The sequence below is a fragment of the Ambystoma mexicanum genome, chromosome 8 (genome assembly GCF_040938575.1).
Source record: "Ambystoma mexicanum isolate Mex_15411 chromosome 8, UKY_AmexF1_1, whole genome shotgun sequence".
In the NCBI taxonomy this organism is placed as follows: domain Eukaryota; kingdom Metazoa; phylum Chordata; class Amphibia; order Caudata; family Ambystomatidae; genus Ambystoma; species Ambystoma mexicanum.
In genome coordinates, this window is record NC_090929.1 from 714,426,914 (window position 1) to 714,443,912 (window position 16,999).

At 47.9% G+C, this 16,999-nt stretch overlaps 1 protein-coding gene across 1 annotated transcript in view; it reads right to left on the reverse strand.

Annotated features, from left to right (window-relative positions):
• Positions 1–16,999, reverse strand: part of DNAJB12 (DnaJ heat shock protein family (Hsp40) member B12) — a 658,221-nt gene that overhangs the window by 418,666 nt on the left and 222,556 nt on the right. The window contains exon 3 of the mRNA XM_069610521.1: positions 16,369–16,514. Within this exon, the coding sequence (XP_069466622.1) occupies positions 16,369–16,514 (146 nt within the window). The remainder of the gene's footprint in view (positions 1–16,368; positions 16,515–16,999) is intronic.

Here is a 16,999-nt window from a genome sequence, read left to right on the forward strand (position 1 = left end):
GTCAGGTGGTGCCTCGCTGGTGGACAGTGGCACCCCTGCCCTCTTCCTTGTATTGGTTACTACAAGGGAGTCAGGAATAGAATGTCCCCTGATGTACAGCGGGTCTGAGGGCGAAGGAGTGAAAAGTTTTTCAATTCTTGGATTAACTCCTCTGATTAGTGCGGGCGTGGATAGCGAAGGGATGATTCTTCTCTTCACTGAAGCGAGGAGGGGAATGGTCTGGCTGACCGAGGGTTTCTCCTTAATTACTCTTTCCACAAAGTCTATTTCAGGAGAGATCTCCCCAGTGTCCAGTTCGAAATGTGCTGCTGCTCTGCGCAACAGGGCATTGAATGTGGGCTGATCGTCTATGGGAGACGTGTTCCTAACAGGTGAATTGTCAGGAGGATTTAGGTTCAGGACATCAGTGTCCGAATATACTGATGGGGATTGCCAGGGATGTGAACGCCCTTCTTCAGGATTTTCTCCGAAGCCTTCTCCTACCATGTCTGGGCTGTCTTCCAGACCTTCCTCCTGGTTCTGTCCCTCTTCATCGTCCACAAATTCATCCTCCTCCTCCAAGTATTGTTCCTCACCAGTGAGGTCATACACATTATGGAAATCTGAGGCTGTGTCCTGCTGGGAAGGATTGAATAGTCTCGGATATTTAGCCCTGGGGTCCTCCTGAGGCCCTTCTCTTGTTCTCTTGGGAGTGGGAGGGTTCTGCGTCTTCATAAACCTCTCCATTCTCTCGATGCAGAGATGGAGCCTTTCCATGGTCTCATGGGGTACCTCTGAGCGGTCTAGCAGGGGAAAATTAGTGTCTTCCGCCTGAAAACGGCTCGACCTCTCCCATAACGTCGAGGAAAGTGTCCCGTCGCCTTCAGAAAAGCCTTCCGGTATGCTGGGGGTCCCCCCGAATGAAGGGGGTAGTCCCTGTCTTTCTTCGGGCTTTTTCGGCGTGTCTTTCGACCTTTGCGTAGCGCTCGACGTGTCTTTCGGCGTACGCTTCTGGGCGTCGGCTACAACGATCCTCGCCAAGCTCTCTGCGACTCGTTTGTCAGAGGAGGGCTGTGGTTTCAACGTTACGGGTGTCGATCGTTCTACGGCGGCGTGCGCTCTCTGCTGGTGCGCGCCGGCCGATGGTTTGGGGGTGGCGCCCTTATTTGCCGAAAGCCCAGTCGCTGGTCGCGGCTGCGAGAGGGGCTTCGAACCTGAACGGTCCGAGGAGGCCGCCGGTGGAACCTGCGTCTCCTTGGGCGCTGATGCTTTCTTCGTCTTCGACGAAGGGGAGCCGTGGGTTGTGTGCTTATGTGTGCGTCAGTGTCGCCGGGGTGTTCATCCCCATAAGCAGGGCGTGAGCCGAGCCCGTCGGGGCCGGGGACAGACGACGAAGAGCGTGAGCGCTCTTTAGAGGGGTCTACGACTTCCGTAGCGGAGGTCGTGTTATCACGTTCCTCGTCACGGTCGGTGGTAGCAGCAGCGGGTGAGGAATCGGCCTTCGACATAGCGTAGGCCGCCCACCTCTTGACCCTACGGTCTTTTAGAGTCTTTGGCTTAAGAAGCCGACAAGCCGTGCAACCCTCCTCCTTGTGATCGAGGGGCAAGCAGCGGTTACACCGTGAATGCTTGTCCTTCCAAGTGAACTTGCCCTTGCAGCGCGGGCAAAACCTAAAGGGTGTCCTCTCCATAGATGAAGGCAATAAATCGTGATAACGACCCCAAGGGAAAGGAAGGGGGAAAAGGAAAGGCATTCTCAGAAAGGAAACAGATGTCCCCCGACCCCACTCTCCCTACTGTATTTGGCCTGCGAGGCCAGGCCACGTGTTCGGCGACGCCGAAGGATCTCCTCCGCTCGTCCCCTCCGTCGAAGATCTTGCTCGGCGGAGAAACAGCTTCACAACTGCGTCGAGGGAGGGATCTATGTGTTACATATTAATAGGAAAGCGACCAAAGGTCGAGGAGATGAAATCTGCAATGTCTCTCGAGGAACTCCGCGTAAAGGCGACCAGTAGCTGGGCGGAAAAAAACAATCTGAGGGACCTCGACGCGTGAGGGATTGTGGGTACAACGCACGTCACTATAGGGATGGTGTTTCAGACACGCCTTGTCAACGTCCCCTTTTCGACTACGAAAAACAAAATGCAATACTCCGCAGTGACCACTGGATGTCGGACCTATGCACAGCATGTGATTCTAAGCAGATATATATGGGATACATTACTCACCGTAATCGTATTTCTGATGCTTGTATCTGCTTAGATTCACATGCTGTGCATAGGCCGACATCTAGTGGAAGCTGCGGAGTATTACAGTTTGTTTTTCGAAAGTCGAAAATGGGCGTCGACACAGGCGTGCCAGTAATACTATCCCTAGTGTGACGTCCACTGTACCCAAGATCCCTCACGCGTGTAGGATCCTCAGATTGTATTTTTTCTGACATGAGGAAGCATGAGGAGTAGCGTGAGTACAGATAATCCAAGCAGATAGACAGAAAAGGTAAGACTACAAGCAATCATGCGCCTTCTCTCGGAGGGGAGGAAGGGTGGGTCGCATGTGAATCTAAGCAGATACAAGCATCAGAAATACGATTACGGTGAGTAATGTATCCCTTCTGAGGCTTGTGGAATCTGCTTAGATCACATGCTGTGCATAGATTAGCGAGCAGTACCAGAAGAAGGAGGTGGGATGTGAGAAGGGTCATGAGCAAACAGGTGTCTTAGAACCGCTTGTCCCACTTGTGTATCTGTCTTGGAATGAGTGTCAATGCAGTAATGCTGAGTAAAGGTGTGAATAGAGCTCCAAGTAGCCGCTTTGCAAATGGTGTCGAGGGGAACATTTGCAATGAAAGCCAGAGTGGCACCAATGCCTCTAGTAGAGTGGGCCCTTGGCGTAAAAGGCAGAGTCTTGTCAGAAAGAGAGTAACACAGCTGTATACAGTTGATAATCCACTTCGAGATAGCGCCCTTAGAGACGCGATCCCCCTCTCTGCCTGTAGCTACGGAGACAAACAGTTGATCTGTTTTCCTTAGCGGTCTGGTTTTATTTACATAGTATAGGACCGCCCTACGCACATCTAGGGTGTGTAGTTTCACCTCAGCCGAGCTTTGCGGGTTCTGGAAGAAAGCCGGAAGCTCGATGGACTGGTTTACATGGAACTTGGATATGAATTTAGGTGAGAACCTAGGGTGTGTGCGTAAAACCAGTTTGTCCTTGTGGATAGTAAAGAAAGGATCCTGCACTGACAGAGCCTGAATTTCACTGACCCTTCTTATGGAGGTAATGGCTACTAAGAAGGCCGTTTTATAAGTCAGGTGTTTGAGACTACTTTTATGCATGGGTTCGAATGGGGGTCCCATGAGCTTAGCTAGCACCACGTTGAGGTCCCATCCTGGCGGTGGGTTCGAAATAGGAGGGTGAAGTCTCTTTACTCCTTCCATGAAGGCTTTAACCACTGGTACTTTCCACCACGAGACCTTGTTATGGGATGTGGTGTAAGCCGAGAGGGCTGCCAGGTGTACTTTTAGCGAGTTAAAAACCAACCCTGCATCCAGCAGGTGGAGCATGTATGTCACAACGTTGGAAGGAGTGCAATCAACCGGGTTGATTTGTTTATTCTGGCACCAGATAACGAATCTTTTCCACTTATCAAAGTAACAGTGCCTTGTATTTGGTTTCCTGGACTCCTTTAGAATGTCCATACACCTCTGTGGTAATTTGAGATGTCCAAACTCTATGACTTCAGGAGCCATGCTGCTAGGTTCATAGAGTTGGGTTCCTGATGCACTGTTTGACCCTGTTGCTGGGACAGTAGGTTGTACCAGGCTGGGAGTCTGATGGGTTCGCACACCGCCATCCTGCGTAGGTGTGGAAACCATGGTTGTCTCGCCCACATGGGAGCAACTAGGATGAGCGTCATAGATTCCTTGTTCATCTTGTACACCACCTTCCTGATGAGAGGAGTTGGTGGAAAAGCGTACGCAAACATCCCTGACCAGTTCATCCACAGGGCATTCCCTTGGGAGTCCGGCTGGGGGAACCTGGATGCAAATCCTGGGCATTGTTTGTTTTCGCTTGTGGCGAATAGGTCTATAGTGGGGAAACCCCACTGAGAGAAGAGATTCCTTACTACGTCTCTGTGAAGGACCCATTCGTGTTCTTCTGGGAGGGAGTCTCTGCTTAGAGCATCCGCTAGGGAATTGAGCTCCCCTGGAACATGTTGCGATGACAGGAAGATGTTCCGTCTGAGTGCCCATATCCATATTTTCTGGGCAAGCTTGGACAGATTTGGCGAACGAGTCCCCCCTTGCTTGTTCAGATAGAACATGGCTGTCGTGCTGTCCGTCCTGATCTGCACCGACAAGTTCAGTAGATGGGGCTCGAACGCCCTTAGCGCTCGGAATACTGCCAGAAGCTCTAGCAGATTGATGTGGTTCTTGGCTACTGAGTGAGACCAGAGACCCTGAGCTGTGTGGTGGAGATGGTGAGCTCCCCACCCAGTCAGGCATGCATCTGTAGTCACCACGGCTTGTACTTCGGGATCGTAAAAGGGTTTCCCCTTTGCGAGATTCTCTCTTGTCCACCAGTGTAGGCTCTGTACGAGTGTTGGCGAAACGACCACTAGATCGTCCCACTGACCACTTGCCTGAGACCACTGTTTCGCCAACCATTCCTGCATGGGACGCATGCGCAGACGCGCGTGGGGGACCAGGTAAATGCATGACGCCATCATGCCCAGTAACCGCATAGCTTTGCGTACTGTTATCTGTTGACCTGACTGATAATGCGGAATTTGCAGAAGTATATTCCGAATTCTCTCTTCCGAAGGGAAGGTCAATCCTTTGTGAGTATCTAGGATAGCTCCTAGAAACTGTTTTGAGGTGCTTGGCACCAGACTTGACTTTTTCTCGTTGATGGAGAAGCCTAATTCGTGGAGGAGGTCGATAGTCCTCTGAATGTTTGACCTGCAAATTCCTGGGGTTTCCCCCGTTATGAGCCAGTCGTCCAGATAAGGGTACACCGGGATTGCTTCCCTGCGTAGGTGTGCAGCCGCCACCGCCAGTACCTTGGTGAATACCCTTGGTGCTGAAGCTATCCCGAAGGGCAGTACCTTGAATTGGTAGTGGCGACTGTCCACCTTGAAGCGCAAGTACTTTTTGTGCGCTGGGAGCATGGAAATATGAAAATAGGCATCTTTCATATCCAAGGTTGCCATGTAATCCCCCTTTTTTAGGAGGGGGATTACCTCTTGTAGCGTGGTCATACGGAATTTTTGGGGCTTGACATATTTGTTGGCAGGCCGTAAGTCCAATACTGGGCGCATTGTCAAATCTTTCTTTGGCACAAGGAAGTAAGTTGAATAGATACCCTTGTTTACCTGGTGTCCTGGGACGAGTTCTATCGCGTCCTTTTCTAGCAGAATGGCGATCTCCTCGAGAAGGATCCTTTGATGCTCTAGGGAGTGCACTCTTTGTCGTGGAGGATGATTCCGGGGACGCTGCAGTAGTTCTATACAATATCCTTCGGATACTGTTGACAGCACCCATCTGTCTGAGGTGATCCCTTCCCAAGCCTGGGTGAAGGTGGAAATGCGTCCCCCTACTGGGGTTGCGTGGCAAGGGACCCTGAACTGAGCGTCACTGTTTTGGTGGAGGCGTGCCACCGCCCTTGTTGGGGCTGCCTCTGCCTCTTCCACGACCTCTCTTGTTACCCCTGCCGTAACTCTGGGTAGACTGCTGGTTGTTATTCCATTGTGTACCTTGTCCCTGGGCATAGTTGCCTCTTTGTGAATTTTGGCCGCGTGGGCGACGAAAATTATTGTTCCCCCTCTGGTTAGGGGGTTTGTTGGTAAGCTGGCCAAGGGATTTGAGAGTCTCATATTCATCTTTGGCATTTTTAAGTGCGTCTTCGACCGCTTTCCCAAACAATAGGTCGGGTTCCACTGGCTTGTCTATTAAAGAAGCCTGGGTTTCTGTCTTGAATCCCGACTGCCGTAACCACGCATGTCTCTTGATAACAGTGCCTTCTGCTATCAATCTCCCTGCGTTGTCAGCGGCGTCGAAAGTTGCTTTTAAAATGCAACCAGACACGGCTCTCCCCTCTGCCGAGATCCGAGCCAGCTGGCCCTTTAACGGTTCTGGAGCAGAGGCAATGAGCGCCGCGACTTCTTCCCATTGATGGCAATTGTAACTAGCCAACAGGGTGGTGGAATTCGCAATCCTTGCTTGGTAGGCGGACGTTGAGGCTACCTTTCTGCCAAACCCGTAAAGTTTTTTGCTCTCCTTGTCGGGAGGAGCTTCTGATGAAGATAAGGGCGTGCCAGCCCTCTTTCTAGTGTTGGTCACCACTAGGGAATCTGGTTTAAGATGTCCCTTTATATACAGAGGGTCAGACTGGGCTGCCCGGAAAATCTTTTCAATTCTGGGGTTGACAGCTCTGGTGAGGTTAGGATTCACCAGGGAAGGATCTATTCTTCGTTGGATGGATTTGAGGATAGGGATGATCTGAGCGACCGGTCTTCTCTCTCCTACAAACTCCTCCGCGAAGTCCCTTTCCTCCTGTACACCGTGGGTGTCGATGTGGAAGTGTTCCGCTGCTCGAGCGAGAACCTCGTTAAGGAGGGGCTGGTTATCAACTGGAGAGTCAGTAACTGGGGCTTCGCTTTGTACTGGGGAATCTACTCTGTAAATTTCCTGCTCATCTTCTCCCTCCTCCAGGTCCTCATCCTCTGCATAGTAATCTGCCCCGGTTTGTTCTTCCATAATTGTAAACTCCTGGTCCTCTTCAGGGAAAACTTGTCCCTGATAACTGGGGAGTGGAGTAGAATATGGAGTGGAGTAAGGCTGAACCTCGAAGGGTTCAGGTCTTTCGACCCGGGGCTTTTTACTTAGCGGGATAGGATCGGAGGAGCCTGAGGGTGTGGCCCCTTGAGGGTTATATGAAAGAAAGTGTTTTGGGTTCTTATCATAAAAATCAGCCAAGGAAGACATCCTAGACATAACCCTGTCTATGTCTTCACTGGACCATTCCCTGGAACAGGGTATTACTTTAGCAGGTGATTTATTTTCAAGGGTAGACTTGTGTTTGCTTGTCTGCTTAGGCTTTACAGGGGTGTAAGGCTGTGCTTTCCGCTGTTTCCCCCCTTCTCCGTGCGTGGAAAACTGTTTTCCCTGTCCCTTGGGGGCCCCAGAGACTTTAGACGCCTGGCGTCGAGGGTCTGGAAAGGTATCTGTGTGCTTCGGGCGTGGGGCCTCACTGGTGTTAACCGCGGTCTCGGTATCTTGGAGCGCGGCCTGGGGGTGGAAGTCGTCTTCGTCTCCCGACGATCGAACTTCCGTTAGTGTGTGTAGCGAGGCACTCTTGGCAAGAGTGGATGATTGCCTTGCGTCGTGAGGCGATCTCGATCGAGAGCGCCCAGAGGACACCGAGTCGGACCGTTCTTTTTGTGCCTCTTTCCGGGAAGTCGACGTCGTCGAGGTCCGGTTGGTCTTAGTGTGTTTAGTGTGTGTTAGGTGTGTAGCGCTTGCGTCGCCGGGGGTCTTCCCCATAGCCGCCTTGCCGGACGACCTTCCGAGGTCGGGGACCTGCGCTCGTCGGCTGTCTTTCGACGCCGTAATGCCCTCGCCGTCCGAAAGTACGGCGTCGCTGCCATCGCTGAAGGCGCCCTCCGCTGCCATGGCCTCCTGCCTGGCGTGGTGGGCCCAACGCTTTGTCGAACGGTCCTTAAGTGTCTTAGGTTTAAACCTACTACACGCTCTGCAGTTCGCTTCGGGGTGATCCCTCGGCAAGCAGAGATTGCACGTGGCGTGCCTGTCGACCCAAGGGTATTTGCGATTGCACTTGGGGCAGAATTGAAAAGGGGTACCCTCCATACGCACCTTAAGGCAGCGGGCTGCTAAGTGTAGGAATATATATAAATGTAACTATATATCAAGAGTGAAGAGTATGTACCACCCCCCACTCTCCCTACTTGTAAGGGCCGAGGCCAGCGGCCTACTAGGCCCGGGCCGAGGCCAGCGGCCTACCGAGGCCCAGATCCGTCGTGCAGCAGTCGACGGTCGATGACTTCTCCAGCCGTCGTCGAGGTTGAGGGTCGACGTTGGGGTGGGGAAGGGAATGAATAAGAATTAAAATTATAATAACAGCAAAAGTATGGCTAAGGCCAGGGAACTCCGCAAGATGCTTCCGACCAGTATGGCGGAAAAAAACAATCTGAGGATCCTACACGCGTGAGGGATCTTGGGTACAGTGGACGTCACACTAGGGATAGTATTACTGGCACGCCTGTGTCGACGCCCATTTTCGACTTTCGAAAAACAAACTGTAATACTCCGCAGCTTCCACTAGATGTCGGCCTATGCACAGCATGTGATCTAAGCAGATTCCACAAGCCTCAGAAATATATATATATAAAAAGAGACCAAGGGTGACATTGATTGAGGTGAAGAGCGTCACGCCGCTGGCTTGTATAGTTCAAGTGTATTGGTTAGGAACTGAACAAAAGTGTAGATTTGTTTTTTGTCGTGGCCGCCTAGGATCATAGCCCATCTGGTTTCTGTATCTATTTGCTGTGGTGAAATCTTGAAATAATCTCCAAAGAGCTATCTCTTTTGGGCGAGTGCTGGACAGACCATGACAATGTGATGCAATGTTTCTTGCGCTTGCTGGTTGCGGCAAAAGTGACAATATTGTTCAGTCACAGATATTTGTCTCGTTTTCGCTAATCTGTAGAGCGTGGGGATGGTGTTCAGTCGAACTTTCATAAAGATGTCGCAGATTTTTGGGTCCAGAAATAAAATCAGTTAGCTGGGAAGTTCATTGATAGCCCTTATGTCTATTTCACATTGAAGGTTCAAGAGGTACATTTGTTTTAACCCCGATAGTCTTGGCCCAATCATTACGCTGGATCTTTATTTTGGCGTGCTGAGGCCGTTGTACTAACATTTAAATGGATACACCTTCTATCAGTTGTTTCTCCATCTCATTTTTCCAAGCATTCAGAACTGTATAATTCATTGCATTAGGAATGGTTTGAAGAATTTGGATGGTTAGAGTTTTGTCGTTGTTCGTAAGTTTGAAAAATGGATTGAGCTGTTTCCATAAGGCAATGGATGCAAGTGACTGTGTTGTAACTTCATATCTTATTCTTGCCATCGGAAAATTACTGGGTAGTGTCAGGACCTTCCGCCAGAAAGAAGCTTCGAGCCTTTGCCATTTGATCTGAAAGGAGTTAATCATGGATTTGCTCCCATAGGTTATTATGGGTATTACTTTTTGTCTGTAGTATGTGATGGGCTTGAAAGAAAACTTTCCATATTTTCGGTGAAGAAAACGCCCTGGTCAGCCTAGGGACTGGATTATCATTTCTAGGATGCTCACCCATTCTTTTTCCGATCTAGATTGATTTATGAGCATTCCAAGATATTTAAAAGGTGGTCACTCCTATAAGTTCTTTGCTGTCTAGGGTGAGCTTGAGGTGTCGGTTTTTCTTGGTGGGTTGGTTCGTTAAGTTCATGATTTTGTTTTTCTTTTTTAACGTTAATTTGGAGTTGATTGTTATTCATGTAATCTCCCATCATCCTCAAGCTAGTTTGTAGGCCGGATGTCGGCGTGCATCATTGTGGGGATTGGTACGGAGTTGATCTTGGGGGGATTGAGTGAATTGTCTTTGATGTGATCTTCGAAATCGGCTGTGAAAAGGTTGTACTGGGTTGCACCAATGGGACAACCCTGTTACCGTCCGTTCCATGTCTTAATGAGAATTGTGGTAACTCTGTCTTTTGAGAGTCTGATGGAGATTGAAGTGTTAGAATATAGGAGTTTTATCGGCTCAACGATCTCCATAGGGCATTTCCAGGCGAGTAGTTTGTCCCACAGTTTTTGTCTATTTATTGCGTCGAAAGCCATGGGTAGACTGGAGTGCATGCGCAAGAAGATCAGGAGTGCACACGTATGGAACACATGAGAGCATGCGCGAGGCACACTGGAGAATGAAGGATAGTCTTGAGCACGCAAGGTGAACCAGAGTACATGAATATGTCGAGCAGACATGAATGTGTAGGACAATCTTGAACGCCTGAAATGAACAAAAATGCATAGAACGGACCTGCCCGCACGGAATTGCGTGACATACATAATATGCTTTGGAATGCAGGGAACATTTGAAAGAGCATACATCATAACACACCCCACGCTTACTCTCTGCTTTACACCACCACTCAACTAGAACACAGAGATACTATGACACCATTCGGTATATCTGTTCTCATATCTACATTTCCCGCTCACTCCACAGCACTCTAAGTAAATATTGCTGGTTTCACCCCCCCCAGCCAGGCGTTCTCCTCAGGCCTAACGCAGCCACACCCGTCCTGGATAAAGCCGGCCAGAGCGAACACATACTCCTGATCTCTCAACCACCACACCTACCGCTAAGAAGCAGCTACCACTTGAATTCCGCACCAGCTGCACACATACCTAGTGCGCACACGCACTTTTGGACTCTCTCTTCTCTCTCTACTGACCCGAACTTCGGTTCCCAAGGGCGTTCAACCTACCAGCGCCTTCAGACCATACCAATGGTATATAAGGCGCTATATAAATGCAAAATAACATAACATGTGGGGGTCAACGAATGCTACACAGACTTGGGTGTTATTCCGGATGGCTTCGTGCTTGATGAGGTTTAGAATCAAGAGGTTCACATTGGTTCCAACATTAACAGTAAACCCGGTTTGTCTTGTTGCAAACCTGCTTGTTTTTTTAGCCCACTTGGTGAGCTTGTTCAAAAGAAAGGTGGCGAACAGTTTGCCCAAGGGATCAAGTAGGGCGATCTGTCGATAGACGGGTTGTCCCTATCGCCTTATTTGTAAATAGGAATAAGCATTGCCGTTTTCCAGGTCGCGGGGATCTGGTTACGTTTCTTGATTAGGGTGAAAAGTTGATCTGTCAGATTCGCCCACATCTCAGGGGCTGTAGTGGCACTCGAAAGGCCGTCTGGGCCGGGGGCACGGGATGAATTAAGTTTATTCATCATCGCCAGTATTTCTTGTATGTGCCAAGTTAGATTCCATTTCTACGTCTGATAGGATTCCATGGTAGCACAATCAGAAGATCGTGATTTATAAAGAGCGGAGAAAAGTTGTATCCATTTGCTTTCTGGTACATTGGAAATAAGTTGGTTCTGATGGTGGGAGTTATTGTTAAGCAAATTCCATAGCTCTCTCGAATTACGGTTTTTAAGTGTTGGAAGGATGGCTTCTGCAGTCGTTTGTTGCAATGTCATTGTATGTATTTTCTTCCAGTTGGAGTAGGCTTGTTTTGCTGTTTTGATTTTTTGAATATTGACTTCAATGATGTTTTTTCTCAGCATTCATAGTTTTTTCCGCAGGGCTTTCTTTTTATCCGCAAGTTCGGAATTGTAATGATGTTTGTGGATTATTTTTTCTAATTGGGTCCCTTTTTATTTTTAAAGGGAATCGGAAGCCATTCATAGTTTAATTTTTCATTGTCTTTCAGGATCGAATTTCGAAAGGAGATAGGTAGACTGGTTAATTGAGTTTGACTTATTCTCAGTCTTGACTTTTGCCCTTTTTTTTCCAATGGTGGAAGTGTTTCTTTCTTCTCCGAGTCAGGCCTGACCCATGTATTATAAGTTTATGATGGTTGCTATTCAATGTGGAGATGGTTTCAGATTTCACTATTGTATCTTTGAGGCCTGGGGATCTGTAGATGCAATCAATGATGGCTCTGGAATTCCCTCGTGTCCAAGTTGGTATTAAGTTATTTTGATCGTCTGTGGTTTTCCCAGTAAGGATCACATTTATGACTGTGGTTTCTTTGACCCATCGGCGGGATCTGATCGAGAGGTCACTATGTTCTAGAGGTTGGCCGTTTCTATCAAACAGGTGAATGTTAATATAGCCAAAGATAATGAAGTCAATATTTTGGTATTTGATGGCTGCTTCGTCAACGGTTAAGAAGACGCCATCTAGGAATGTATCATCATTAATGGCCACCGGATTCCAGTATAGAATTAAGAATCGCTAAAAATCTAGGTTGAAGAGGAATGGTGTGTGTTGATTTTCGTTGTTTGTCTTCATTCCTGATCTTAATGATTGGTTTTTTAGTTCAGGGGTTGATATTCGAGGCATCATCTAACCTCCAGTCCGGATCAAGATTTATCATGGTCAGTAAACCAGAGGAAGCTCTCCTGTGCTTTCGTTGTATGGCAGGGTTCAGGAGAGTTAGATAGCCGTCACAGCATGGAGTATGGAGGATCCATGTTTCCTGGAGGCATATAATTTGAAAGGTCTCGAGTTGGGGGGCTGCTTGGTCGTATAGATGGCAATGAGCTCTGGTATTCCAGGAGCACAAGGTGATCAGGTTGGGTTGTTGATGGTTATGAGTTGTTACTCTCATCGTTGGTCCATTTCTCTCGGTTTTCAGCGAATTTGCGCCATATAAGATGCTTTGTGTAACTAGTTCTTGGTTTGTAATAAGGGTTTCTCTAAGAGTCCCTTCAGCGGAAGTTGCTGATATGCCCGAGTTATGCTTTTTCTTTGTTGTTGTTTCCTGCTCCATGGATCTTCTGTACCTGGGGGATCAAGGTTTAGATTTTGGTGCCTTTGTGGATCATTTGTGGAAATATCTATAATTTCCGAGCATTTGAATCCCAACTTTAGTAGGCTTTTTTCCATAAATAGAATGTGTTCCACGGGAGCTTTGTCCCGGAGTTCAATTCGGACCTTGTCCAATATACGTTCATCATCGAATATCACAAACTTGATGTCATCTGATCGGAAAGTCTTCAAATGAGGTATGGCGTGAAATAATCAGAGCACATTTGTCCTGTTGAGTGTCAAGGAATCGTTTCGTCGCACAACCCTTGCCAGCTTGATGTATTGGGCTCTGTGTTGCCATGTGTCGACAAATGTTGGTAGCTGGAGAGTGCCTGGCTTTCTGGTGTTTATTGATTCATTGGGTGATCTGAAGTGATCATTATATGTCGCGGTCTAGTGATTTCGTATGGTCAAGCTCTGACAGGATGATGAGGCACCATCTTGGTCGGACCTCGCAGCAGGATTTCCTGCGTTTCCTGATGAGTAGTCCGAGTTCATGTCTGAGATGTCTTCACATGTGAAGTCTATTGACATGGAGTGCTCGGATAGTTCAGTGTAATATTCATCGATGATTATTAATAAGGACTCATTGTGAATCGTGGGTGGCTCGAATTCCTCGATCTCCGGTTCGTCCATGTGTACTGATAAATTGAGCAGGTCCTCTTGTTGGGAGTTTGTCTTCGTCTTAGTTTGTCTTCGTAACAGCCTCTATCTTAACCTGCCTGCCTCACTCTCCGCCCTCTGCAACTCATCCAGAACAGAACTGCGAGACTTGTCCTTGGCCTCAAGCCCAGGGACCGTATCTCTCCAGGACTGAAATCTCTACACTGGCTCCCAGTGGCTGCGAGGATAAAGTTCAAAACCCTCTGCATTGTCCACAAGGCCTTCTGGGGCCTGGGTCCTAAATACCTTCAACTCTCTCTTCCCAAATATCTTCCTTCCCGAGCCCTTCGCTCATCCGCCTCCAATTCCCTCAGGGTTAGCCGCTTCTCGAAGCATCGAGCTGGGGGTAGATCTCTCTCCGCGGCAGGGGCCTCCCTCTGGAACAGCCTTCCTGCCTCCCTGAAACTTGAGGAGAACCATCTCCGGTTCCGGAAGCACCTCAAAACCTTCCTCTTTGCTTCTGCTTTCTCTCTCCCTCTCCCCTGCTGAACAGCTAATTAATTGTTCACTGAAACTGCACTGATCCTGCAACTGGACCACTCTTAACGGCCTTGGTCCTGGGCCCAGCCACTCTCCACTTGCACTGATGCCCTGGAACCCCTTTGCACTGCGGGACTGTCTCTGTATCCCTACAGCCCCCCCCTTCCCCAGCACTTGCTCTGCACTTACCTCACACTTGCCACCAGCTGGCCCTATTTATTTATTTATTACTTTACGCCACTTACCTTGTACTGCACTTCCCCCCCTCCCCTTCCCCTTGCACTTTTCCCCCTCCCCCACCCCTGCACTTGCGCGATCTGAATGACACCTGGCCTAGTAGGATCGTTGTCTGTCTCCCCTTGTCCCTCCCCACCCTGCCTCGTCGCGCCTTGAAACACCTGTGTATAGGCGCTTTACAAATACCATATCATATCATATCATGTCTTGAAGCGTTTCTGGAGGAAGTGTTATAAATGGTAGGTTAGTGTTATGGTTTCTGTGGTCGTATCATTTCTCTCTCCAGTGTCTCGGATCATCTGTTGTCTATTTGGAGGTTGTTGTTGTGGAAACGTTAGGTTACGTAGGAATGCTCTGGATCCTCTCTGTTTATTGTTCTTTTTTCCCCCTTTCCTTTGAGTGTTTTGGTCACAGTTTTGCTTTTATTTTGCAAAAATATTTGAAAAGCATCGACCTGTTTCATCAGTGGGTTGTTATCTGCTGGCTTGGAGATTGTCGGCAGAGGCATCGTTGGATTTGATGAGGCGGCCGTAGTGGCCTTCTCTGTTCCATTCGATCCACGTGCGTTTATCGGGACCGGACAGAGGTGTGGCATAAGATTAGAGTTGTTGTTGGCTTTGGCGGAATGGGTCTGTAGTTTTGTCTGTTGCTGCAGCAGGACGTTCATCCACATCATCATATCTGAGGTCAGTTGTATTTTTTCTGCTCGTTCTGCTCTTTTTCTGAATTGTAGGAGGGAGGGGGCAAGTTTGATGGGGAGGAGGTTCCATAGTCTTGGGGCATAGACAGAGCAGGATTGATTTCTGGTTGTTTCCTTTTTGCAGAGGCGGATTTCAAGTGTGAACATGTCCTGGCTTCTGGTGGTGCGTTGTCTGCCAGAAATGCAGATTTTCTCGGCGAGGTAGCTGGGTGACTTCAGGGTATTTGTGCGTGCAGTGGGAGCTAGTGAAGGTCGTTGAGGCCGGGGTGGTGTGGCCGTATCTGAGTAGACCCTTGAGGTGTGGGATCGCATGTAGGATCCTTCTCAGGGGCACAAGGGAGGATGACAGGAGGCCTTCGAGGAGGGCATTGTCCCCAGCCAGGTGTGATTGGGCCAGTGCTTGAATGATGGATCTAAAGATGTCTGTAGGGAGAGAGGGCTTGACTTTCCGCAGGAGGGAGAGCTGATACCAAGCTGTCTGAGTTTTCTTAACTGTGTGTGTCTTGAACTAGAGGTGTTTGTTGGTGTAGAACCCGAGGGACTTGGCGCAGGAGGTGAGCTTGGGTGTGAAGCCCCCAGGTTTCATGGATGATAGCCAGGTCTGTATGTCTGGGTGTTCACTGTTGTTGTAATTCGGTCTTGAAGGGGTTGTGCTTCAAGTATGCACTGGATATCCAAGACTGGATCAGCGAGAGGCAGGTTTTGAGCCTGTGGATGTCCTTGACAGAGTGGATTGTGAGTTATATCTGTGAGTCTTCAGCGTATTGGGGGATGTGGGTGTTGTGCGTGGCTAGGAAGGATTTAATTTTATTCAATGTTTTTATGGTTTTTAACCAAAATAAAGTATTTTGACTGATCGACGGTGGTTACGAATTTTGAAATGTAATTCCAAAAACATTTCAATAAGCATGTTTCAAACTTGACACTACAATTTCCTACCTTGAGCAAACCTGACACCAGTAGTACTGCAAAAAAAGATTAAAGCATTTTGGAGAGCTGTACAATGCATAACTGTACCATGCCCTGCGTATAGTGCCTGCTATGTGAATAACTTCTCGCACCAGAGTTTTGGAACAAAGTAGTTAAGTTAGCTGAAGATGCTGGTTAATACAGCATTAAAGTACAAGACAAATGCAAACAAGAACTATACTAAGGAAGGAGAAAAGCAGATGTTTAACTCCACAAATGACGCTCCAAAATAAGTGGTAGGCAAAAGAAGGTAGTGTTTTAGGACAGATGTGGTCTGTCACATGGGAGATTGTATGTTTTGAACCGCTAAGCAAGCAGTAAGACGGAATCATACCCTTCAATAAAATATCAAAGGCAGAAAATGATGATCCTCCGTTCACAGAAAACGCAGGGACAACCGCACAATGGGGTAAATAATTAGTAACCAGGCAATGTGAGAATTAAAAATCCAGTAAGGGAAGAGGGGTATGTCCTAAAAAGGAAAAAGAGTAGCATTCATGACGATGCAGAAGAACCAATGATGGAATGTCTAAACAGCATGAGAAAAGTAGATCTTCGAAATGCAGAAAGATTTGTGCAGCAGATGAAAACCAATAAAATAAGGATTCAAAAACAATTGCCTCTGTAAAACACCCATGTATAATATCTCGCTCTCTGCCTCTACATGGCTGTGGTACTGCAGAGCTCAGGAACCGACCTCAAAAGAAAATAAAGTGTCACCTTTAAATGCCTCCGTTGCACCTGGGGCATGGTTCTTGTCCGGATGAAATTTTAACGCTAGTTTCCGGTAGGCTTTTTTCAAGTCTTCGTCTGAGGCGTCTCGGGTCACTCCCAGGATTTCGTAGTAATCTTTACACTGTTTAACTCTAGGTAAAATAGAAAGAAGGGGGGGGGGACATTTTTATTCCGAGTATTTATTTCGCGAGGTTCATGTACACACGGTCAAAGTTCTGAAGCAGGGATAATGCTTTTTACAACGTGTTTTCCTACTACAAACGGGTCCCGAAAACACGGCTACTGTATTAATGTTTCGGTATCCTGCAGTCAGCTTCAGTTACAAAAAAACAAACATAAATGTTTGAATTTATGACTGAAGAATTTCGAAGTCTGCTAATTTAGAATTATAGGCTCGTAACAGCATCACTTGCAAGGAAATCATACATCAATACAACAGAATTGTAATGAACAAGTGCATCAACAACATAGATAAAACGTAAACTAAATTGTTAGTACCATGATTTTGACCTAAGCAAGCTCATAGTACAAAATACAGTAGCAGCATATGCACGTCTAAAATGAGAAAATTACAGTAGTAGCAGCACCTAGACGTGAGTCAACAAAGTGCAGAAAA